The sequence below is a fragment of the Mobula birostris genome, chromosome 30, assembly GCF_030028105.1.
Source record: "Mobula birostris isolate sMobBir1 chromosome 30, sMobBir1.hap1, whole genome shotgun sequence".
Classification (NCBI taxonomy): domain Eukaryota; kingdom Metazoa; phylum Chordata; class Chondrichthyes; order Myliobatiformes; family Myliobatidae; genus Mobula; species Mobula birostris.
In genome coordinates this window covers 6,155,067-6,181,067 of record NC_092399.1, presented here as the reverse complement: position 1 = coordinate 6,181,067, position 26,001 = coordinate 6,155,067, and the positions used below count along the sequence as shown (strand labels likewise).

At 41.3% G+C, this 26,001-nt stretch overlaps 1 protein-coding gene across 8 annotated transcripts in view; it reads right to left on the bottom strand.

Moving 5' to 3' along the window:
- The window catches only part of ubxn11 (UBX domain protein 11), an 86,282-nt gene that overhangs the window by 44,264 nt on the left and 16,017 nt on the right, over nucleotides 1–26,001 (bottom strand). For all 8 annotated transcript variants that reach the window (XR_011883661.1, XR_011883660.1, XR_011883662.1 and 5 more), the window contains 4 exons: nucleotides 24,345–24,445; nucleotides 24,148–24,202; nucleotides 22,823–22,899; nucleotides 20,984–21,110 (listed from right to left, as the gene is read on the bottom strand). Coding sequence is in view for 5 of the 8 variants with exons in the window: in XM_072247398.1 (XP_072103499.1) it covers nucleotides 20,984–21,110; nucleotides 22,823–22,899; nucleotides 24,148–24,202; nucleotides 24,345–24,445 (360 nt within the window). In the remaining 3 variants the exon portion in view is untranslated. The remainder of the gene's footprint in view (nucleotides 1–20,983; nucleotides 21,111–22,822; nucleotides 22,900–24,147; nucleotides 24,203–24,344; nucleotides 24,446–26,001) is intronic.

The window sequence follows — 26,001 nt, the reverse complement described above, 5'->3', positions numbered from 1 at the left end:
GATCCGAGGTGTGTAGGTGAAGTGAAACCAAAGTGTGATGTAAGGCAGAGGGAATGGCAGATGGGTGTTTCCCTGACTGGAAATCCATAACAACTGTGTACAGCAGGGATCAGTGCTGAGAACAAAATGTCGTTGTAATATATATGAGGTTAGTATGATGCTATTACTGCGTGGGGTGCTGTCTGTAAGGAGTCTGTACATTCTCCCCATGACCTCGTGGGTTTCCTCCCAAGGTCTAAAGACACAGCAGTTAGTAAGTTAATTGATCATTGTAAATTGTCCTGTCAGTAGGCTAGGGTTAAGTGTGTGAGTTGCTGGGTGGTGTGGCTCACTGGGCTGGAAAGGCCATTCCATGCTGTATTTCTAAATTAATAGAATGCAGGGGTTACAATTAATAAAGTTGCCAGAGTTATAGATAATAAAGAAGGCTGTTTGAGGGTACAACCACCACAGATGAAAAATTGGCTGGAGGGGGGCAGGTGGAATTTAATCCAGAATGGTGTGAGGTAATCCACTTTGGAGGTCAAATTCTGCCAGGATATTTAGAGTAATTGACAGGAACCTCTGGCGTATTGATATACAGAGAGATCTTGGGGTGCATGCCCCTAACTTCCTGGAAAGGGTTTGCGTAAATGGCAGTTGGTATGCTTGTCATTATTGGCTGAGGCATTGCATTAAGTTCGTATGTCATGCCGTAGGCGTACACATAAGGCGGCATCGTGATGTAGTGATTAGCACAGCACTTTACAGTACCAGAGACCCGGGTTCAATTCCCGCCACTGCCTGTAAAAAGTTTGTTCATTCTCCCCGAGACCACATAGGCTTCCTCCAGGTGCTCCAGTTTCCTCCCACAGTCCAAAGGTTGGTACGTTAATTGGTCTTTGTAAATTATCCTGTGATTAGGCTAGGATTAAATCAAGGGATTGCTGAGTGGCACGGCTTGAAGTGCCAGCACCGTATCGCAATAATTAAGTAAATATTAGATAGGCCACACTTAACATGCTACACAGATGTGAACATCATACTACAATAAGGATGTGGTTGTAATAAAGAGAGTAGAGATTCGTCAGGATGTTGCTTGAATGGAGTTGCTGTCATGAAAAGGAGAGATTGGATAGGTTACGCTTATTCTCATTGGAATGTAGGAATCAGAATCAGAATCAGGTTTAATATCACTGGCAAACCAAGATATGGTCTCATAGAGGTTTACAAAATTAGGAGGGTCAGAATCTTTCTCCCAGGGCAGGGGAGTCCAGAACTGGGGGTCACAGGTCTGAGGTGAGAATGAATAAATTGATAGGAGATCTGAGAGGTGGGTTTTTTAACTAAGGGTGGTGAAAATTTGGAGGAAGCAGAGAAGTCACTTGACCAGGTAGATGTACAGGAATGGAGTGGGGGGATAGGGAATGAAGCAACGTTAAAGTGCGAAAATGCCTCCTCTCAAATGTGTTCAAACACCATCAAGAAAAAAATAGATGCAGCGTAAATCAGGAACATGTTCATAACCGATGTTGATGAAAATAGAAAATTGAAATGCATTGTTTAATGCTCATGGGACTTTCTGGAAAACAGAAGGAAATACCCATCACTTCATTGCTCAAAATACCTCAAAATGTTTTAGAATAAAGTATACCCAAGTCATAGTGCATGAAATATAAAGGATAGACAAGGAAGTTAGCAAATAGTTGGGGAAACTAATGTAGGTATTGCCTTGATTGCAAAGTGAAGGAGTATCGATGGACATTTAAAGACAATAAGTGAGTTCACACTTGAAGTGCTGCAAAGAGATTTGGTTCCATATTGAAGGGAATATATTGGAGGTAGTGCAAGAAGATATACGAGATTCATTCCTAGGATGAATGCTTGTCATATGAAGAGAGGTTGAGCAAGCTGGGTTTATAATCATTGGAATTTAATGGAATAAGATGTTTTGATGTGCATGTGACAAATAAAATCTATCTTTTAAGAGGTGATGCTATTGAAAAGTGAATGACTGAATGACAGCTCATGGAGGATCGACAATTTTCAAGATTAATTAACTGGCTTCTGAAAGCAAACATAGGAGGCAGAGGCTAGTAGCACTTACTAGTTATAATCCACCAACCCGCAAATTTTTGCAAAGTGGTTGAAAACTGGAGCATTTGATGGAAACAGGAAGGACGTGCCTGTTCTTCACACAGCACTTAGGTCAGCATTGAACTCAGACCTCTGGTGCTGTGAGACAATGGCTCACGTCACTGCGCCAGGATGTAGCATGTCTATTATAATCAGTAAAGTCAGTCACTCAAATAACACAAAGCTCCGCCTTCCTGTTGTGGCTATAATCAGAATTAAGGTTCATTGTGGTTTTACCATTTCATTGTACTTTGAACTTAACAAATGTAATATTTGCTTTTTTTTGAATATTCATTTTTTTATTTATAAAAAATTCTATTTGAAAGTGAAAGGTCAAGGTGGTAAAACATGTTGCCAAAGTTAATCGTTTCTTTACAGTGGAAACCCAAGGAAGTTATGACTCAAACTTGAATATATGGGAGCATTTGTAGATTGGTTTAAGAGTATTCTAAAAGGAGGCCTGATTGGAACATCGTTCTAACTGAATCAGATGGGTACTTCTGGAAAGAGACCTACTGGAGAAGTTGGACCAATGGGTCCTTGGATGCTCATCCAACAAGTTTAAGACAACTTAGGCAAAGAGGATCATGGACACATACAACAAGGAAACAAGCCCTTCAATCCACTGATTCCACACTGCCATCAATCACTAATGGTGGTGACTTACACTAATGCTACATCCTCTTCAACCTTCTGCAGATTCTACCACTCGCCAACACACTAAGGGCAATTTATAATGGCCAATTAACCTATCAACCCGTACGTTCTTTGGGATGTAGGAGAGAACTGGAGCACTCTGAGGAGTCCTACACAGACACGGGGAGAACACTCAAATTCCACACTAACACACAATTAAGGTAAGGGTTGAGCCCTGGTCTCTGGCACTGCAAGCCACCCTTTTCACAGCAGGATGTAGCTTCTCCATTTCTTTAGGTGAGTGTGAGTATACCTCAAATATAAGACTTTTTACTCAATGTGAGAATACCTCAAATGTAAATATTTTAATAGTGACAACCTACAGAAACTCCCAGTACAGTATCCCCTTTTTCTTCCCTTTATTTGCTTGTGCTTATTTCACTGTGAGTGACAATAGACAATAGGTGCAGGATTAGGCCATTCAGCCCTTCGAGCCAGCACCACCATTCACTGTGATCATGGCTGATCATCCACAATCAGTACCCTTTTCCTGCCTTCTCCCCATAGCCCTTCACTCCGTTATCTTTAAGAGCTCTATCTAACTCTTTTTTGAAAGAATCCAGAGAATTGGCCTCCACTGCCTTCTGAGGCAGAGCATTCCACAGAACCACAACCCTCTGTGTGAAAAAGTTTTTCCTCAACTCCATTCTAAATTGTCTACCCTTATTCTTAAACTGTGGCCTCTGGTTCTGGACTCCCCCAACATCAGGAACATATTTCCTGCCTCTAGTGTGTCCAATCTCTTAATAATCTTATATGTTTCAATCAGATCCCCTCTCATCCTTCTAAATTCCAGTGTATACAACCCCAGTCGCTCCAATTTTTCAACATATGACAGTCCCGCCATCCCGGGAATTAACCTCGTGAACCTACGCTGCACTCCCTCAATAGCTAGAATGTCCTTCCTCAAATTTGGAGACCAAAACTGTACACAATATCCCAGGTGTGGTCTCACCAGGGCCCTGTACAACTGCAGGAGGACCTCTTTGCTCCTATACTCAATTCCCTTTGTTATGAAGGCCAACAAGCCATTAGCTTTCTTCACTGCCTGCTGTACCTGCATGCTTACTTTCAGTGACTGACGAACAAGGACACCTAGATCTCGTTGTACTTCCCCTATTGCTAACTTGACACCATTCAGATAGTAATCTGCCTTCCTGTTCTTGCTACCAAAGTGGATAACTTCATATTTATCAACATTAAACTGCATCTGCCAGAAAGGGAGTAGTCAGAAAGGGAGGAACATGCATACATAGAAATCCACATAAGATACAGCAATAAAACCTGAGTTTATTTTTCTTGGAAGTTCTGTAGAAAGAAAACGCAGAAGTAAAAATCCCAGAACTTGAGAGAGTTACTTGTTGGGTGAATATGAATCAAAAAGCTGTAGGTGGGGGGGGGGGGCGGGGGGAGGAGGTGGGGTAGCATTACTGTCAAGTTATGCTGTCTTGTGGCTTTATTAAATGTTGAGGGAGTTGGGTAATTCCTGTTCTGAGAATCTAGAACTACCCTCGAGATGGACCATGGAGGCTGCTACTTTCATTCTTGTCCATTGGCCCCTGCAGTAGACTGTAGAATCTGCCCCAGAGTGTAATTAAGGGCAGCTAGGGTACTTGAGACCTCCTGGATGACATTGTTCATGTTGTGCTCTAGTTTTTGGATGCTTTTCATAACCGGCTCCTCCAGGCTAGAAGCCAACGTAGAAGTCTGAGCATCCTGCTGCACGATTGCATTCTCCTGTGGTTTGAAAGGCAGGGCTTCAGTCTGTGGCGAAGCCTGTCTCGGTGGAGAAGCTATGGGCTGTGACTCACTTCCACCCAATTCAGTCACATACGACTGCTGTGGTTGATGCTCGCTGGACTCCCTGGCTACAGGACTATGGCCACTGATGCCTGCAGAAAAGAAAGACAAGTTCATCACCAGCTGTGACACACAAGGGTAACCAGCAATCGCACTGAGCTGAACTGCTGACTGTTTTTTTCTAAAATTACTTGCTTCTCACAAGGATCATGGTATGAGAGAACAGTTTAGCAGATGAGACCATTCTATTCGTCCAGTTCCGAAATAAGAGTTGTCAAGCCAGACTCACTCACTCGTCCTGCAAATCCTTTCCTTTCAACGACTTGGGTCCCACGGTAGCATAGCAGCTAGCAAAAACACTATTACAGCTCGTGGCGTCGGAATTCGGAGTTCAATTCTGGCGCCATTCTGTAAGAAGTCCCTGTGGAATGCATGGGTTTTCTCCGGGTGCTGCAGTTTCCTCCCACAGTCCAAAGTCCTACCAGTAAATAGGTTAATTGATCCTCGTAAATTGTCCCATGATTAGGTTGGGGTTAAATTGGGGATTATTGGGGGTTGTTTTGTGGCACGGCATGCTATTCCATGCTGTATCTCTAAATAAATAAATATTTGATTAGCTCCATTCAGAGTGTTACAATTGGATCTGTCTCCACTTGCAATGCATTCTAGACAACTAGTTGTGGAAAACCTTAGCGTTCGCTTGGTTATGTTGTCAATCACCATCATTCTATGACCGCTTAATTTTGGCCCTTCCACAAGTGAGACCTCTTTCTGCTCTGCCTGCATCCTCATGATTTTAAATAACTCTGATTCCCTTGCAACCTCTTCTTCCAACACCCTCTTTTTTTAGTTCCACTGCCCTGCTCAATCTCTTGCACACGGGCTCCCTTGGTCCTAGATGGCCGATCCAGAAAGGGCAGAGGGAGTCAGTGTGTCAGAGAATGGGCAGGGTGGTGAAACTTAAAAGAAGTTGCTTTGAAGATAGTGAATGTTCCCAAAACTCTCTAGATTCTATAATTGTTCCTGCAGGCAGCATATGTGGAAGGGAGCACACAGAAGGGTTAGTACGTGTAGGCTCAAAGGATTGTAAGTACAGTATGGATGCAGTATACAACCCTGAGAGTCGTCTTCCCCAGGAAACTTCACACCCCCACGCACAACAAAACAAATTCAGCAAATGGCAAGATAAAAAGAACAAGTGAAAACACAGAATAAAAAACACAAAAACAGGGAAGTCCATATTCAGTTCTAATCAGGGATCGGTGAGAGTCAGGGAAATAGCAGACTATTCTCAGAGCTTTAGCCTAATCAGCGGACTTTGTTCAGGACTGGACTGATCCAGATGTTGCTGCTGTGGAGACTACAGCCTCCGTGTGAGAGGCAGCAAAGAAGAGCCACCCTCCGGACCACAACACTGCAGCCTTGTTCACGAATGATGCCATATGGTAGAGAAAGAGCAGAGGCAAGATTACTTGATAAACTTTAAAACTTGGACAGGTACATGGATGAGAGGTATATGGAGGGATATGGTCTGGGTGCAGGTCAGTGGGACTAGGCAGAAAAATGGTTCGGCACCGCCAAGAAGGACCAAACGGCCTGTTTCTGTGCTGTAGTGTTGCTACGGTTCTATGGTATAGGAAATATTTATATAGTTTAAGATGGTCTTCCCTCCCCCAAAACAAATACGACTTCTACAAATGACTGCTATTAACCAAATGGCCTCCATTACTAGATAATATTGCTAGATGCTTCCATTATTTTTCTGCAACGTTGTCTGTCATGCCTGTAATTTTTTGAAGTACATTTAGTAGGGCCTTAACATCTAGCAATTTAACTTATTCTGCATTGAGATGACAAAGTTTTCATTTTAGACGTGAATATTATCTAGTCATCTTTAGACCTTACCACTTGTATGGAATATCTGTATTCAACTATCCCAATCTGGCCAAGTCCAGTTCTTACTTCTTACTAAGAATGCTAGTTCTTAATTCTAAATAACAGGATTAAGAAGAGCAATGCCACTTGTAATTCTGAAAACTCACATTGAAAAAGCAAACTGCTGGAAGAACCTGGTCTCAACCCCAAAACACTATCTCCCTTTCTCCATAGATGCTGCTATTCCTGCTGATTTCCTCAAGCATTGTTTATTTTTCCCCTCTAAAGTCTTAGGCACATGTATACAGCTAAGATGCCCAAGACTTTTGCATAGTACTGTAAGCTGTTTTTTATATAAGTTTCTGTGTGGGTTAATTTTGATTTGATTTGAAGCACACGGTGGAAAGACATCCATCCTCTCTTTATTTGTCCATGAAACAACAATATCTGTGAGTTTTAAGTTTTTATTGGTGAACATTTAGAAGATACAATACTATGCAAAAGTCTTAGTCACCCTAGTTATATATATGTGCCTAAGACTTTTGCATAGTAGTGTATATACAGTGGCATGCAGAAGTTTGGGCACCGTGCTCAAAATTTCTGTTACTGTGAATAGCTAAGCGAGTAAAAGATGAACTGATTTACATAAGGCATAAAGTCAAAGATGACACATTTCTTTAATATTTTAAACAAGAAAACTTTTTTAATTTCCATCTTTTACAGTTTCAAAATAACAAAAAAGGAAAAGGGCCTGAAGCAAAAGTTTGGGCACCCTGCATGGCAGTACTTAGTAACACCCCCTCTGGCAAGTATCACAGCTTGTAAACGCTTTCTGTAGCCAGCTAAGAGTATGTCAATTCTTGTTTGGGGGATTTTCACCCATTCTTCCTTGCAAAAGGCTTCTAGTTCTGTGAGATTCTTGGGCCGTCTTGCATGCACTGCTCTTTTGAGGTCTATCCACAGATTCTCGATGATGTTTAGGTCGGGGGACTGTGAGGACCATGGCAAAACCTTCAGCTTGCGCCTCTTGAGGTAGTCCATTGTGGATTTTGAGGTGTGTTTAGGATTATTATCCTGTTGTAGAAGCCATCCTCTTTTCATCTTCAGCTTTTTTTACAGACGGTGTGATGTTTGCTTCCAGAATTTGCTGGTATTTAATTGAATTCATTCTTTCCTCTACCAGTAAATGTTTCCTGTGCCATTGGCTGCAACACAACCCCAAAGCATGATCGATCCACCCCCGTGCTTAACAGTTGGAGAGGTGTTCTTTTCATGAAATTCTGCACCCTTTTTTCTCCAAACATACCTTTGCTTATTGCAGCTAAAAAGTTCTATTTTAACTTCATCAGTCCACAGGACTTGTTTCAAAAATGCATCAGGCTTGTTTAGATGTTCCTTTGAACCTTTTGAATAGAACTTTTTGGCCGCAATGTAAATCAGTTCATTTTTTACTCGCTTAGCTATTCACAGTAACAGAAGTTTTGACCGGGGTGCCCAAACTTTTGCATGCTACTGTATAGCATCATCCATCTCTTGTGATAAAGTAACTACACAATAACACCCTGCAGGAGTGAAACCACAAAGATCATGCTCCCACAGAGCAACTAAAAATTAACTTCAGCTCAAGGCTCTTAAGATTATTTTAAAATGTCATATCTGAGCAAGTTTAATAGCATAGTGCACAAACAAGCAAAGTGAGGGTTTAATTTAAGTGGATTAAGTATTCAAAAGCATGACCATTTGTAAGAAATCAAGGATATGATGTGTGAAAATGTTGCATCAGCACTAACAGCACAGAAATGTGACAGACTGTGTATCTAATGCACAGACCGTTGTGTCAGACCACTAAAACACCTTCAAATAACATCCTTCAGGTATTACAGTTATCTTTGCAAGTTAATTCAATAGTATCACCACGGTAATCCAACATCAGTGTTACACCCAAAGATAACATTTACCGAACATACCATGCAGCCTGGGTGGCAGTTAAGTTTAATCAGATGAATGAAATGAGACCATAAGATATAGCAATAGAATTAGGCCATTTGGCCCATGGAGCCTATTCCACCATTTCTTCATGGCTGATCCATTTTCCCTCTCAGCCTCAATCTCCTGCCTTCTCCCCATATCACCTCATTCCCTGACTTATCAAGAATCTATCAACCTCTGCCTTAAACATACCCAATAACCTGGGCTCCACAGCTATCTGTGGCAATGAATTCCACAGATTCACCACTCTCTGTCTAAAGAAATTCCCCTTCATCTCTATTCCATAAGGACGTCCCTCTATTCTGTGGCTGTGTCCTCTGGTCTTAGACTCCTCCACCATATCATGGTTATAGACTTCAGGAGAGGGAAATGAGAGGTCCATGATCCAGTAATCATCGAAGGATCAGAGGTGGAGAACTTTAAGTTCCTGGGTGTCACCATCTCAGAGGACCCGTCCTGAACCCATCACATCACTATTACTGCGAAGAAAGCACAACAGCACCGTTACTTCCTCAGGAGTCTGTGGAGGTTTGGTGTGTAATTGAAAGCCTTGACAACCTTCTATAGATGTGTGGTGGAAAGTGTGCTGACTGGCTGCGTTATGGCCTGGTATGGGAACATCAATGCCTTTGAGAGGAAAATCTGACAAAAGGTAGTGGATTCGGCCCAGTTATTATATATAGGCATCCGTTAGTCTCATGAGACCATGGATTTGCGCCTTGGAAGGTTTCCAGGGTGCAGGCCTGGGCAAGGTTGTCTGGAGTATCAGCAGTTGCCCATGCTGCAAGACTCCCCTCTCCACGCCACCGATGTTGTCCAAGGGAAGGGCATTAGGACCCATACAGCTTGGCACTGGTGTCGTCGCAGAGCAATATGTGGTTAAGTGCCTTGCTCAAGGACATACAGTCTGCCTCAGCCAAGGCTCGAACTAGCGACCTTCAAATCACTAGACGAACGCCTTAACCACTTGGCCATGTGCTCAACACGATTCGGCCCAGTACATCACAGGTAAAACCCTCTCAACCATTGAGCACTTCACATGAAATGTTGCCGTAGGAAAGCAGCATCCGTCATCAAAGATCCTTACCATCAAGGCCATGCTCTTTTTGCACTGATACCATCAGGCAGTGCCTCAGGACTCACACCACCAGGCTCAAGAACAGTTACTACCCCACAACCACCAGGCTCTTGAACAAAAGGGGACAGCTACAATCATTTAAGGACTCTGTTATATTGTTATTTATTGCTATGTATTTATATCTGCATTTGCACAGTTCGTTTACAGTTAATAGTTCCTGATGTTTACAGTTTACAGTTACTGTTCTATAGGTTTGCTAAGTATGCCCACAGAAAAAAGAATCTCAGGGTTGTATGTGGTGGGTGACATGTATGTACTCTGATAATAAATTTTACTATGAATTTTGAACATAGGAAACATCCTCCCCACATCCACTCTATCGAGGCCTTTCAACATTCAATAAGTTTCTATGAGGTCACCCCTCATTCTTCTGAATTCCAGGGTGTAGAGGCCCAAAGCCAAACATACCTCATATGACAAACCGTTCAATATCAGAATCATTTTCATAAACCTCCTTTGAACCCTCTCCAATGTCAGCACATCCTTTCGTAGATAAGGGGCCCAAAACTGCTCACAATACTCCAAGTGAGGCCTCACTAGTGCTTTAAAAAACTTCAATATTACATCCTTGCTTTTACATTCTAGTCCTTTCCAAATGAATGCTAACATTGCATTTGCCTTCCTCGCCACTGACTCGACCTGCAAAAATGAGGTTTAGCATTTTACTATACAACGTATACAGTAGTAAGTTACCTTCAGTCAAGTTTACCCATCAGTTTAATTCTCAAAAGAAAACTTTAATGTAAATGTTCTCCAGTTCCTACTCAAAAAGAGCAACACAAATCCTAGAAGACTTAATCATCCCCAGGAATATATTATTTGTTCAACATTGCAGATGATGGAATTTGGAGCAACACACAAAGCCCTGGAGACACTCAGCAGGTCAAGCAACATCTATGGGCTCTGGATTCCAGATGCAGTATCTTGACTCAAAACATTGACTGTCCATTCCCCCCACCACAGATGCTGCCTAACCTCCTGTGTTCTTCCAGTGCTCTGTGTGTTGACTCAAATACAGTATGTCAGTCTGTCCCTGACCTTATAGTATTCACATTTGTTCCTCAAAAGAAGAAAATTTATGTCATTGAGTCCCAACTTTAACCCAATTGAACATCAGAATCAGAATCAGGTTTATTATCACTGGCATGTGACATGAAATTTGTTAACTTAGCAGCAGCAGTTCAATGCAATACATAATCTAGCAGAGAAAAAAATAAGTAAATCAATTATGGTATGCATATATTGAATAGATTAAAAACATGCAAAAAACAGAAATACTGTATATTAAAAAAGTGAGGTAGTGTCCAAGGGTTCAAATTCCATTTAGGAATTGGATGGCAGAGGGGAAGAAGCTGTTCCTGAATCGCTGAGTGTGTGCCTTCAGGCTTCTGCATCTCCTACCTGATGGTAACAGTCAGAAAAGTGCTTGCTCTGGGTGCTGGAGGTCCTAAATAATAGACGCTGCCTTTCTGAGACACTGCTTCCTGAAGATGTCCTGGGTACTTTGTAAGCAAGTACCCAAGATGGAGCTGACTAGATTTACAACCTTCTGCAGCTTCTTTCAGTCCTGTGCAGTAGCCCCTCCATGCCAGACAGTGATGCAGCCTGTCAGAATGCTCTCCACGGTACATCTATACAAGTTTTTGAGTGACATGACCTCAGGATTGCTGTCCATTGCTGCTCCACAACTAACCTGGAATAACTTGAGCAATTTTGCAAGGAGAAATGGACATCGTGGAAAGCTAATAGTGACTTATCCAAAAAGATTATTGGCAGTAATAGCTGCAAAAGGTGAATTAACTAAGTACAGAGCAAAGGGGGATGAATACCTTTGAACTGCTGACATTTCAGGTTTTGAATTTTTAGTTTTTCATGCTTTACCATTTTCCCTGTTTTTTGGTGTCTGCTGTGAAAAAAATGAACATATGATTCACAAATAAAAATTCTCAGTTAAATTGAACAAAATTCCTAGTTCTAATACTCATTTATGTGAAGGGTTGGGAGCTGAATACTTTTTCAAGGCACTTTATTAATAATAAACAATGAATTCATGTAACAGAACTCATCGTTTTTCTTATAAAAGTTCACAGTTATTGTAACTATTTCATTAATTAATGATAATCTATGCTCAAAATTACCATGGCACACAAAATAATGTTTTAGGTTATCATCAATTTGAGCACACACTCCTAGAAAGTTTTGCCTCCTGTGGCTTTAGGACCATGTACAGCTGACCTAAAACTAGAGCAAGACAAAAAAAACCCTGACTTGCTGAGCAACTACGGTCCCAAAACAGGCTATAAAGTTAGGTTACCAAGTCACCAGGCTGTGACAAAGCTTCATTTTTCAGGAGAATATTGCTTTCACTTGCTGAACTAATGTATTCACGGTTTCTCTCCACATAGATATCAAGTCTTCATGTAGATTATTCCCCACTAAATTGGCTCCAGTAAGCTACCTCACTGTAACACTGGTAATGAGTGTGTGAGAGATAACACTGACAAGACTAAAGTGAAATTGCACCCCTTACCGCTTCCTCTCTTTGCCAAGCACCTGCATCACTGAGGCACATTTTAACAGGATGCACCACGAGCCTCACCCAGGGGCGGTACACTTGGCAGCATAACCAAGTTCTCAGACAGCTGGCATCAATCTTGGAACAGAGGCGAATTACCACAAATGCTCTTCCACAAACATCGGCAGGAAATGTCCACATCACACGATTTGTACCAGCAGGCCAACCTCCAGAGCACCATATAACATCAAAAGATGTAAGTGTTCTGCAGGTTGCTCGGGATTGGAAAATGGACGTGGACTTGGAAAAAAAAAGCTTGTGTTTCCCCCAGACTTTGCAGCTACAACACTCCGGCCAGACGTGGTCCTGTGGACAACAACAGCCAAGCTGGCATATGTTGTGGAATTGACAGTACCATGGGAAGATGGTGTCGAAGAAGCTTATGAGAGGAAAAAGACCAAGTACTCTGAACTGGTAACTGAAGCTGCCCAGAATGGCTGGAAGACCAAGATTTTCCCTGTAGAAATGGGATGCAGGGGATTCGTTGCTACATCTACGACCAGTCTATTGAAGAAGATGGGGGTGAGGGGTCACTCCCTCCCACAAGCAGTCAAGTCCTTGTCAAATGCAGCAGAAGAAAGCAGCAATTGAATTTGGATTAAAAGGAAAGACAACAACTGGGCTGCAAGATGAAGACAGGAGGGTATAGAACTGAGGGGACGCCAGGTAGCACCGTTGAGCCCTCTGGAGACATCATGGGCTTATCAACGAAATGTCAAAGGAGGAGGGTGCCTACCTGATGACCCCGATGACAAACCTACCCTCCCTCCTTGTCACCACTCCAAGCCCACTGCCAACATCAAGAGTGCCAACTTACCATAGGGATTGAAACATCAAGTCCTAGTAGCTCTACCTCACCCTGAGTATTTGTCCCATTGTACAAACGTTTGTAATTGTGGAATCAATGCTTCATTGAGAGGACTTTAAATGTTTCATCCAGAAAGATTCAAAGTGCATATATTTGTTATCAGACTACGTCTGCAGTATACAACCCTGAGATTCATCTTCCTGCAGACAGCCACAAAACAAAGAAACACCATTCAAAGAAACATAAAACTTCCAACATGCAAAAACAAAAGACCAAATCGTGTATATGGCAAAAAACAAGCGAAAAATACAGAATATGAAATACCAAACCATTGAAACAGTCATAAATTTTCATAAAGTTTATTTCAATCCAGTCAATTTAGTACTGTGTCATTTGTTGTCAGATTACATACTGTATCTGACAGTGAAATTGTCTCTCTATATCAAGAGGATGTGCCACTACCACTTGAACAGGTCTTGAACCACAACTTTATGACTTAAAAGGAAGATCACCATTCTGCCATGATTAGTGTCAAGAAACAGATTAAGATTTAACTTTAACCTACTAACTCTCAATTCCCCACTATCTGAAATGCACAATATGAATAAGGTGCTTTGGACTCAGCCAAAATCTAGAATGTAGAGATAAAATTGAATTTAATGTGATAAATGATCAGTCACCCACATCATACTCTATTCTTTCTGTTGACATTAACAGCTTTGAAAAATGGGTGGGATTTATCATGATTAGCAAGTTCAGTCATATGTTTTGTATCCCCACTAGTTAAACAGCAGAAACCTAGAACCTAATACATTGGTCAGTATGAAAGATCTGAATGTTTACTGCAGCTTAGCTAGAGCACTTCAAGGCATATCACTGCGAAGGAAGATGCAGCTCAAAGCAACACTTACAACACGCTGGAGGAACTCAGCAGGTCAGGCAGCATCCGTGGAAACGATCAGTCAACATTTTGGGCCGGAACCCTTCGTCAGGTCTGTAGGGGGAAGGGGCAGAGGCCCTATAAAGAAGGTGGGGGGAGGGTGGGAATGGGAAGGCTGGTAGATTCCAGTTGAAAAACCAGTAAGGGGGAAGATAAAGGGGTGGGGGAGGGGAGGCAGGGAGGTGATAGGCAGGAAAGGTGAAGAAGGAATACGGGAAAACACAATGAGTAGTCGAAGGAGGCGGAACCATGAGGGAGGTGATAGGCAGCTGGGGGAGGGGGCAGAGTGAAATAGGGATAGGGGAAGGGGTGGGGGGGAAATTACTGGAAGCTGGAGAATTCTATGTTCATACCAAGGGGCTGGAGACTACCTAGCCGGTATATGATGTGTTGCTGCTCCAACCTGAGCTTAGCCTCATCATGACAGTAGAAGAGGCCATGTATGGACATATCCGAATGGGAATGGGAAGCAGAGTTGAAGTGGGTGGCAACCGGGAGATCCTGTCTGTTGTGGTGGACGGAGCGGAGGTGCTCGACAAAGCAGTCCCCCAATCTGCGTCAGGTCTAGGTAGTCAACTCAGGTTGGAGGAGTAACACCTCACATACCATCTAGGTAGTCTCCAGCCCCTTGGTATGAACATAGAATTCTCCAATTTCCGGTAATTCCCTCCCCCTCCCTTCCCCTATCCCTATTTCACTCTGCCCCCTCCCCCAGCTGCCTATCACCTCCCTCATGGCTCCGCCTCCTTCTACTACCTATTATGTTTTCCCCTATTCCTACTTCACCTTTCCTGGCTATCACCTCCCTGCTTCCCCTCCCCCACCCCTTTACCTTTCCCCTCACTGGTTTTTCACCTGGAACCTACCAGCCTTCTCCTTCCCACCCTCTCCCCACCTTCTTTATAGGGCCTCTGCCCCTTCCCTCTTCAGTCCTGACGAAAGGTTCCGGCCCAAAATGTTGACTGATCGTTTCCACGGATGCTGCCTGACCTGCTGAGTTCCTCCAGCGTATTGTGAGTGTTGCTTTGACCCCAGCATCTGCAGAGTGTTTTGTGTTTAGTTGCAGTTCAAAGATGTGCACATTTTCTGTGTTTCACTTTTATTATCACCTTAAAATGTGTTTCCTAAACAAATCCCAAGTTTAGCTTTCCTCATCATTCCTCAATGTCTCAGCCCCGCTTTCCTGATCTATTTCATTCCAAGGAATTCATTTTATGTGAGAGCCTAGCCATTCTGTTGAAGGGAACTTGCAAGCAAAGGCAGTCAAATAAAGTAAGAATTCACCAGCCAGATTCCTAACAATGACACTTAGCATCCAAATCATACTTCAGTTAAAAATAAGATAGTTCCACTTTAGAAGACACAGGAATAAAATATTAACAATCTATTGGTTGGAGTTGATGAGTGAGGAGGCTCTCCTTCATTATAACAATTGGGCTAAGCCACAGACAGTCCTCAAACGAAATGCTTTTGCAGAATGTTCTAGCAAACCTGTGTTTCTTTGTGATAAAAGACCAAACAGCAAGTATACGCTCTTTGATCTGGAAATAACCACGTCCTTGGGAGTCTGCAAACCTCTGAAAATATCACACAGCTCTATTTTGTTTTAACTCTCTGTAGGCTCACTCTCTTTATATACAATTGAACAAATGAGTACTACAACAACAGTGGGAAAAACAGATCAAGTAGCATCTGTGAAGAAAGTAATAGGGTCAATGATATTTTGTCAGAACTGGTTGTACTTCTCCCTCTCTATAAATGATACCTGTCCCACTCCCATCAGAGTGGAGGCTACATAGCATCCACCCATGGCCACCAGACTCAAAAACAGCTACTGTACTTTCCCCAAGCAGTAAGCCTGAGCAACATCTCTACCCACCAAGTCCACCACTGCTTCTTTATTTCCTTTCATTCACATTATGTTTGTCTATATCTCATTGTAGACATACGATCAATCCACATTTATAAGCTATCCTGTGTACTTTATATTTATTGTGTGTGTATTTAGTGTTATTATTATGTTCTTTATCTTTTCTCGTTTTTTGTGCTGCATCAAGTCCAGAGTACAATTATTCATTCATTCAGGTGCCTTGCCGTTCGGCGTGGGCAACATGTCTCTCCATCCTTCACGGTCCCTGACCCTCCGAATTGTAGTTGTTGCCTCCCCTGTTTCTAACCATGATGTTATTCCATCTGTCATTTTCATTCTTTGTCTGCCTCTGCTTCTTTTTCTTTCCAGCTTTCCAGTTGTAACTAAATGTTGTAATGTCTCTCTTCACATGATGTGTCCAAAGAATTTTGATTGCTGTTTTCTGATTTTTTTTTTAAGTGATGTACGTTTCGTTCTCTGTAGAACTTCTTCGTTGGTTATCCTGTCCGTATATGATGTGCATAGCATTCTTCTGAGGAACCACATCCTTGCTGCATTGATTCTTTTTTCCATTGCATTTGTGATGGCCCATAACTTGCAGCCATACATCAACACAGGAAGAATGTAGCAGCTGAAAGTTCTAAGGTGGAGCCAATTGCTATTTTCACTTGTGTACAGGAAATGACATTAAACACCTTTAAACCAGAACCTTCTATGTAATAACAGCATTTTGTATTTTTAGTTTCATCTCCAGTATCTGGATTTTGTTTAACCTTTTGGTTTGTATTAAAATGGCTGCCATACCTTTTGTTTGGTACTAGCCTCACTCCAGCCCAAGAACATAAAATCTAGACTGACCACCACTGTTATGTCTTGTAACTACAAAACATTAGCCTAATTCAAAGGAAAACTAAAGCCAAGAGATGCAAGTCTTAAGTTTTCACTTTACTTTACATGAGGTACTCTATCACCCGCTAACGTGATGACGTATGCAATTCATGTATTCATTCACGTAACCTGTAATTAATCATTTAAACAAACAAGAATACTTAATTTAAGGAACGGACAGAGCCTGGAATGCAAGTCTGACTTTGTGTTTTATTTTAAGCAAGCCACGCACATATCACCTGGTTGTGTCACGATGTATGCAATTCACTTATTTTTACATATAACCCGTAATGAATTATTTAAACAAACAAGAATGCTTACTCAACAACATATTTACAATATTACTCAAATATTACTCAAATAATACTGAAATATTAAATCCACAACAACCACAACTGGAAGGCTGACATCCTGACATATGATAAATATCCCTTGGGCATTTCTGGAATAAGGAAACTTTTCCCAATGTCCTCATCAGCATTTCCTCTTCAACCAACCATCAGCAAAATCGATAAGGGGATCTCATAGATCATTCTCAATACTCAAACTCTGTGTAATGCATCTGAGCCAGTAATATAAATATCCTCTTTTTGTAAGCACAATATTCTTTATAATAATTCACTGTTATATATATTTTTGTATCGTCAATAATCTAACCAGTACCACTGCAGCATTTCAGTCATGAAATGTTTCAGAGGCTGATCTCCAAAGTTCCATGTAATCATGAACAGGAGATTCAATTACTCCACAATAAACTGTATGCACAATCAGGCTGAACTTATTTCTACAATTTATTCTTGCCCCTACAGTGAATCAGAAACAGAATCAGAATCAGATTTATTATCACCGGCATGTGCCGTGAAATTTGTTAACTTAGCAGCAGCAGTTCAATGCAATACATAATATAGAAGAAAAAAGGTAAAAATGACTAAGTATATCAATTACAGTATACGTATATTGCATAGATTAAAACTTGTGCAAAAACAGAAATAATACATACTAAAAAGTGAGGTAGTGTTCACAGGTTTAATGTCCATTTAGGAATAGGATGGCAGAGGGAAAGAAGCTGTTCCTGAACTGATGAGCATGTGCCTTCAGGTTTCTGTACCTCCTACCTGATGAGAAAAGGGCATGTCCTGGGTGCTGGAGGTCCTTAATAATGGATGCTGTCTTTCTGAGACACCACTCCTTGAAGATGCCCTGGGTACTTTGTAGGCTAGTACCCAAGAAGGAGCCGACTAAATTTACGACCCTCTGCAGCTTCTTTCGGTCCTGTGCAGTACCCCCCCCCCCACCCATTTCTGTAACCTTATGCACTCCTGGTCTTTGCAACCTCCGAGAATCCTTGGGGATCAATGTGCATTCCCAGTTTTGCCTTCTTGTGTATCCTCAGTTTCTGTTGCTATGTCAATGGCACACAAGGTCCGTCTTCTCCTCCTCCAGAGAATTCTGCCACTTCATATTAATGAGGTTATCTAAAACTCACTTACTTTAATAATCCTTTTGGAGCTTGGTGTCAAATTCTGAGTGATAAAGATTCTGCAACACACTTTGGGAAAGCTTATTTTGATAGTAGTGTTATGACTGTAGAAACTGTTCAGCAACAAAGATCTAAAAGTTAAATTACTATATCTGATTCGCAAGAATTGCCTGGGTGAGCGATGGAGGCAGATAAGACCATAACTTTTAAGTAGTATCTATTCAGACACTAATCACCAAAACATTATTGGCTATGGATCAAGTGTCGGTAAATGGAATTAGTACAGGCAGGTAAGGTTCCTTAAGGTTGTTGTAGCCAGGGGGTGGGGAGATAATGGGAATAAGCTCCCACTACCTATTAAATGCTCTCAATGGAGTGCATCTCAAAAAGTCTCTGACAACCAAGTCCAGCTTCTGGACTTCAAGTGTGGCTTGGCTACTAAGCCCAACGGAACCACTTCTACTGACAGAAGAAGGGGCAAAGGCAGGTTATGGGCACCTTAAAACCAGTCACTCCAGATAGATGGGGCTTGACTGCCATGGCTGCCAACCGATAGAGGAGAAGTAAAACCCTGATCTCAAACGTCTGCTGCCTTGTGGCTGCACCCATTAATGGCGAACGCTTTGTGAGTAAACACCAAGGAAAGAGTTTGGAGCTGGAGTCCGCACGGCAGTCCTACGTTGAGTTCAATACTGACTGGCAACTCCTGTGTGATGGCTGATGCTAAACTGTATTGGATCCTGAATTCGTCAGCCGCATGGAGAAGGGAGCCAGCTACATGGGCAACAGCTTTCTCTCCAAATTGTACTGCCCTGGCTTATGTACTGGCTTGCATATCATGATTGACCCTGACCAATGGAGTGCCTTAGATAGTAGGTTCATATCCATAGAGTATATGGTACAATGATTGGCGTGCATGTTGTGGAGCAAAGTTGCTCCTATGCAAAATTACTCTGAGAAATGGGTTTGTGTTTTCCAAAGACTATGAGTGGTGGGCTGGATCGCAGCTGAGCCATGTGAGGGCTGCTGGCTTACAATCAGGAAAGGAAAAGCTAACTTTCACCAGCGTTGCTCCCATGTCCCTCTGCAACCAACCCTCAGGGAAATAAGTCCAACTGGAATATTCAAGCTGTGCTTCAACTGAGCTCCCCCAAGCCCACAGGTACAAGGGCTGGGTTACATACATAGGCAACCGTGACCAAAGCTCAAAGTACTTTTATTATCCAAGTATGTATATTTTATACAACCTTGAGATTTGCCACAAAACAAAGAAACCCAATAGAACCCATTAAAACAAAAGAAGACTGTCAAACACCCAGTGTTAGAGAAAAAGAAACAAATCATGCAAACAATAAATATCTATTCACTACCTTTGCAACAGTACATTTAAGAGTATTGTTTTGGCTGTCAAATGAAACACTTGATTGATACACCAAACAACTGTGGGCATCTGTGAAACTTGACACTGTCTACGTTGCAGAATATTCTATTGAACTGGAAGCAATCTAATAGGAAAGATACACGGACAAGCTGAGGGTGGGGGTGGTGGGGGGAGAGATGCAGGCTAGGATCATAACTAAGATCCCCAAGAACGTGGGCTGTGCATGTTGAGAAATTTGTTAAATGATCCAGTTGACTGGGAAAGAGAAGGAGCTTATTTCCTCTCACCAGTGAAAAACCAAGTTTACGGTTCCAGTACTCCCAAAGGAATGGAGCACAGGTTAGGTACAAGGGAGCACACACATTAGAGGAAAGGAGACATGAGATGTTGGAAATCAGATCAACACCCACACACAGGAATGCTGGAGGAACTCAGCAGGTCAAACAGCATCTATGGAGGAAAATAAATGGTTGACGTTTTGAGCCAAGACCCGTCATCAGGACCAATGAATGTGAGGAGGAATGACCGAGTAGTTCAAGCTCACTAAATTCCAGGTGTGCAGTATCGTGGAATTTACTTGAAAGGATTCTCTATGTAAGTTGGCAGATACTTCATGAGTTTATCATCAGAATCAGAATCAGGTTTAATATCACTGGCACATAACATGAAATTTGTTGTTATGCAGCAGCAGTACATTGCAACACACGATAATAAAAACTGTACACTACAGTAATATATATATAAATAAAAGTTAAATTAAATAAGCAGTGCAAAAGAGAAAAAAAATGCAGTGAGGTAGTGTTCATGGGTTGAATGTCCATTCAGAAATCTGAAACATTGAGTTTGTGCCTTCAGGCTCCTGTACCTCCTTCCTGGTGAGGAGAGGGTGAGTCTTCAAACCACGTGGAAGCCGTACTCACTACCCCACAGTATGAAGTCTTTAAGGAGAAAGTAAAGGATAAGAAGGAGAAAGAAAAAGACAAGAGGATACACAGATAGGATTCAGATGTAGTAGGATGGGAGATAAATTATATATAGCATAAAAGACAGGCATTAAGCAGACACGCACAATGGCTTATTTTTGTGCTGTTAACTTCCAAATACAAATTCTATTGAATAAAATTGACCTTTTTAAACCTACTTTCTCATTTATATAGAGATTTAAAACATACAGTTCCTTACATTATTTTCCTCAGGCTTTGAAACCACTTGCTTGAACAGTTTACCCTGGACTATTCCCTCTCAGATTTTCAAGATTCGAAATACTCTTTGACAACATATTACTTTACAAAAGGAAACCTGCCAGCCTCCCTTGGGTCTGAGCCACATCCTTTCAGGTGCCACAGGTTCCTCTGATGCAGGCACCAGAGCATGACACTATCTGCAGAGGTAGTCCAAACAAGATCTACCATTAACAGTGCAACTAACCTGGATACAGATCTTGCTCGCTGGCATCAGGGCTCTCTGGTGGTTCCACTTTTTCTTTTATGTGCACATTTTCAGTCGCTTCCTTCTTGGTACCGACCCAGATCATCCCGTAATCATTCAGAAACTTCTGCGGAAATCAGTCATATCAAAGAGTCATACACTCCTTCTCACACTGTTTTTGATTGATTTATTTAAAGCTTCGCCTCCAGCTGATGAACTCCCCTCAGCATAATTCCTATACTAATTAACTTGCTTGGAAAATGTATTAATGAATGTTTCTATCATACTTTTCAGCAGAACATGCCAAATCACAAAAACAAATTAAGAGAAAAAAAACTTAACATGTTCTTTTCTGTTTTAACTTATTCATCATAACAGAACAATTCATGGTAAAATTTCCAAAACCTCTTCTGCTAAAGAGAGAGCAGTCCCTGCATTTCATGCACACCTTTTACGGTTTTGTTTCTTTGGTTGTTGAGGAATCCTTAGGAAGATGAACTATATGAACTTGGGATGAATTGGTTCAACTCAAGCACTCTAGTTATGAAATCAAAAGGCTATGAGTCTAAATACACCCCAAACACTTGGCTAGCAATGTAGAAATGGACTGAAGGAACACAACACTATCAGAATGGCAGGCCTGTCAGAAGGATATCGCTGAGCGTGCACTGGAGCAAAGGGCAGTGGGTAGCGTATATTAGCACGATGCTTCACAGTACCAGAGATCAGTACCGCTGTCTGCAAGAAGTGTGCACATTCTCCCCGTGACCGCGTGGGCTTCCCCTGGGTGCTCTGGTTTCCTCCCACTGTCCAAAGATGTACTGGTTGGCAGGCTAATTGGTCATTGTAAATTGAACCGTGATCAGGCGAGGGTTAAACTGGGTGATGGCTGGGTGACAGGGCTCGAAGGACCCAAAGGGCCTATTCCGTGCTGTATCTCAATAAGGGGAAGAATTGAGGGAATGCTGCACTTCTGGACTCAGGGAGGAAAGTGTTGACAAAGGGCATGGTGAACTATGTACTCAAATTTCTTTCTGGGTCTTGAACTCAAACATTCTAGATCGTAAATCAATAAGATATAAGAGCAGAATTAGGCAACTTGGCTCATCGAGTCTGCTCTGCTATTACATCATGGCTGATCCATTTCCCTTTCAGTCCCAATCTCCTGCCTTCTCCCCGGATCCCTTCATGCCCTGACTAATCAAGAATCTACCAATCTCTATACCCAATGACTTGGCCTCCACAGTTGCTTGTGGTAATGAATTCCAAAGAATTTTCTAATTTTGATAAAGGATAATATCTATTCAGCAAAAAAATGAAACTGTAATAATTGTTGTAGCATAGTTTACATCTGGCCTTAGAAATAATACATCACACGAGCATCTGGAGTGCCAAATGATATGTGGGAGCAAGTTTGTTGAAATGTACAAGATTTGTAAGCAAATTGGGAAATTACTAGCTTAACAGTAACCTCTTGGAAAATTACAAAAACTTTTTCAAAGAGTGATCCAGACCACTATTAACATGCAGCTTGCGTAAACCAAGAAGGGGAAAATGATTGAGGTTATTACAAATTAAGTTGTTGGAACTTCTCGCACTTCGGATTTTAAGAAAAACTTGGTAAACAGAAAGAAGAAAAGTTTGGGATAAGAATTCAGAAGTGGGGAATATTACAGGGAACTCTAGGGATTTTTGTGCAGGGGAGGGGGTGAAAGAGTGCAGACTTTGCAATGGAACAAGGGCGGAGCAAGAGGTGGAGCAAGAGGCAAGGAAGTCATGTAAAAGATATAAACAGGAGATAGATGAATCTTGATTCTAAAGTACACACTGATCTCTTACTTCCATTTCCCACACTTGATTCTGTAGCTGTAGGTATTTTTCTACCTCCAGTTGTCTTTTGGACTCATCAGTTGTTTCTGTTCAGAAAATTAAGAGAAACATATTTGAAAACAAGGGAAAGAATCTCCTATTTCCACCAGGTCTCATCCCAATTCTAACATATTCATCTCCCAATTCAGTTAGTCCTACCTTTGCATAACAATTCTCTGTAAGAAGAAAAAAATCTTAATCTGTTCCCTTCACTTCTAACATTAATATCTACTCTTACAAATGAGTTTGGCGCAACATTTTGGACTGAAGAACCTGTTCCTATGCTGAACAGTTCTATGTTCGCATTTTCACATTTGGAATATCACTACCATATTCTTTCCTTAACCTTGGAAGGAAAACAACCACAAGTTCTCCAGACTTTGCACATGTCTGAGGTGCTTCATCTTTTAAAGAATCTCCCTTTTGGCACACTGGCTTTCATAAATTGAAGTACTGACTACAGGAGTTAGGGGGTTATGTTGAAGTTGTTTAAGATATTGGTGAGGGCTAACTTGGAGTGCATTTTCAGTTATCTACCCACAGGAAGGATATCAATAAGATTGAAAGAGTACAGAGAAAATTTACAAGGGTGTTGCCAGGGGTTATAGGGAAAGGTTGAATAAGTTGGGATTTTTCTCCCCTGAAGTTTAGGAGAATGAAGGGAGATTTGATAGAGGTATACAAAATTATGAGGAGATATATATAAATATATATAGAGAGAGAGTGAGTAAATACAAGTAGGATTTTTCTACTGAGGTTGGGTGAGAGTAGAACCAGAGATCATAGGTTAAGGATAAAAGGTGAAATACTTAGAGAGTGGTGAGAGTGTGGAATGAGTTGCCAGCATAAGTGGTGTATGTGGGTTTGATTTTAAAATTTAAGAGAAATTTGGGTAAGTACATGGATGGGAGGGGTATATGGGAAATTTGGGTAAGTGCATGGGCTACGGTCCAGTTGTGGGTCATTGGGACTTGGCAGAATAATAGTTTGGTATAGACTAGATAGGTCAAGTGGCCTGCTTCTGTGCCATGTAGTGCTCTATGACTCTTAGACCTTGATATTCTTCCAAAGATATGGTGTCTAGAATTTAATTCTTCTATATGTGAGGTCACCTGATTGCTGAAGGTCCAGTGACTAGTCTTGAAGCATGGTGACATTAGTAAATTTGACTAAACTACTGGGCATTGTAACAACTATAAATAAAAGTTCTGCACAGCTACGTACTATGTTGCAGCATTCTAGCACAGGATTAGAATTAGATACAACTCCACTTAAAGTAATGTAATGGCCCTTACTGTTGGATAATTGAAGCGCACTCAACTTTTCTTCCAACATAGCTATTTGCTGATTCTGTAAAAATAAAACAGAATACAGTTCAGTTCTATTTAGAGTTAGTAGAGTTAAAGTGTCATGTGATTTCCTCTGTGCTCTATGACTCTATAGCTCTATGATTCTAAACTCTTTCATGGCATTGGCTCAGAACTTCCCTTACCTTCCTGTTGATCTCCTGTGCTTGGCTTCGGACCCGTTGTTCCATCTTGGTTAGCCGTTTCGTCATTACGGACATGAGCTCACTGTTACCAGGAGTCGAGTCTGGAGATGTATAAACAATGTTTCAAGAAAGGCAAACCATATACATTAAAGCAACATTAACACCACTTCCAACATCCAGTAGTCAACTATGGCTCTGGCATTAGCACTCTTAATTCAGAGTCATCACAGAGTGGCCCAAATCCCGTTCCCAAGACTGCATCTATATACTGTCTTCTGGCAGCTCCATCTCTGAAACTGAGGAATTCATATTGGTTTAGAAATACTTAGCAAGTCGAGCAGCATCTATGGACAAAGAAGTAAGCGTTAATCAGTCTTCAGTGCCCCCCTCAGATTGCACAACCACCATGTGTGATATTCTGTCTTTCTTGGTTTCTGTTTTATCACAGACATTCTCTTTGTCTTCTCCACCCCTCCCCTTTATTCTGCAATTTAAAAGATTAGATTAGAGTAGATTATGAGGACACTCAATCCTCATTTATTGCCATTTAGAAATGCATGCATTAAAAAGTGATACAATGTTCCTCCGGTATGATATCACAGAAACACAAGACAGACCAAGATGTTTGATTATTCATTTGTATTAGTAAAATAAAAGGTCAAATACCAAAAATATTAATTCTATTCATTCCTCCACACCATCTCTCTGACTAAATACTTCCAGCATTTTCCATTTTTCTCTTGTTTAAACTAGACTTCTGATGCACTCCTTCCCCCCAATCTTTGGTCCTCATTCCACCATTGGTAACTGTATATTAAATATTTCAGAGTTCATGCTATGAAATTTCTTCCATGACAGGTTTAAAGGAACCATGGTTAAGAGTATAGTTGTGACTTTTTGACTGGTGGTCAAAACTAAATGTATAAAAACATTGATGTTACACTGACACCAGTCTTCAATAATAAACTGTCATCATCATTGTTTGCACAGGTTGTTGTCCATTGTCCTGTTTACAGTTACTGTTCCACAGATTTGCTAAGTCTGCCCACAGAAAAAGAATCTCAGGGTTGTATGTGGTGACATGTATGTACTCTGATAATAAATTTTACTTTGAACTTTGATGTGCTGTATCATGTGACATGATGATCTTGGTCTTCCGAATGTCTTTAAACTGAGAAGTTCTAATAAGCTCTTCAAAACTTTTCCCTGTCCATACTTTCATGTAACTCATGAACGTCATGCACTTTTGACCATGACATTTTCTGCCATCAATTTTTCCCATCACTGCAAGATGTTAAGGCTTCTCTTTCCTCAATACATGTCCCAGAAATTCCAGCTGCCGTTTCCCTATCAGCTCTCTTCTTATTCTGGCCTTTCACAACACTTCATTTGTTACTCTGTCGTTCCACAATAATTTCATCATTCATCTCAAAAACCACAGTTTTGCAGCTTTGAATCTTCCGTCATTTCCTTGATATTGTCCAACATTTGCTTCCATATGTTAGTGTGGAACTGCAAGACTATGAGTTTTGTACCTGTAGAAATTATGTTATTCTTCAGTATCCTGCTCAAAATAAACTATACAACAGCAAGGTAACAAGATATTGAAGACTCAGTGCCACTTGGGTCAGCATCAGGTTACAGCTGAATCTTCCAG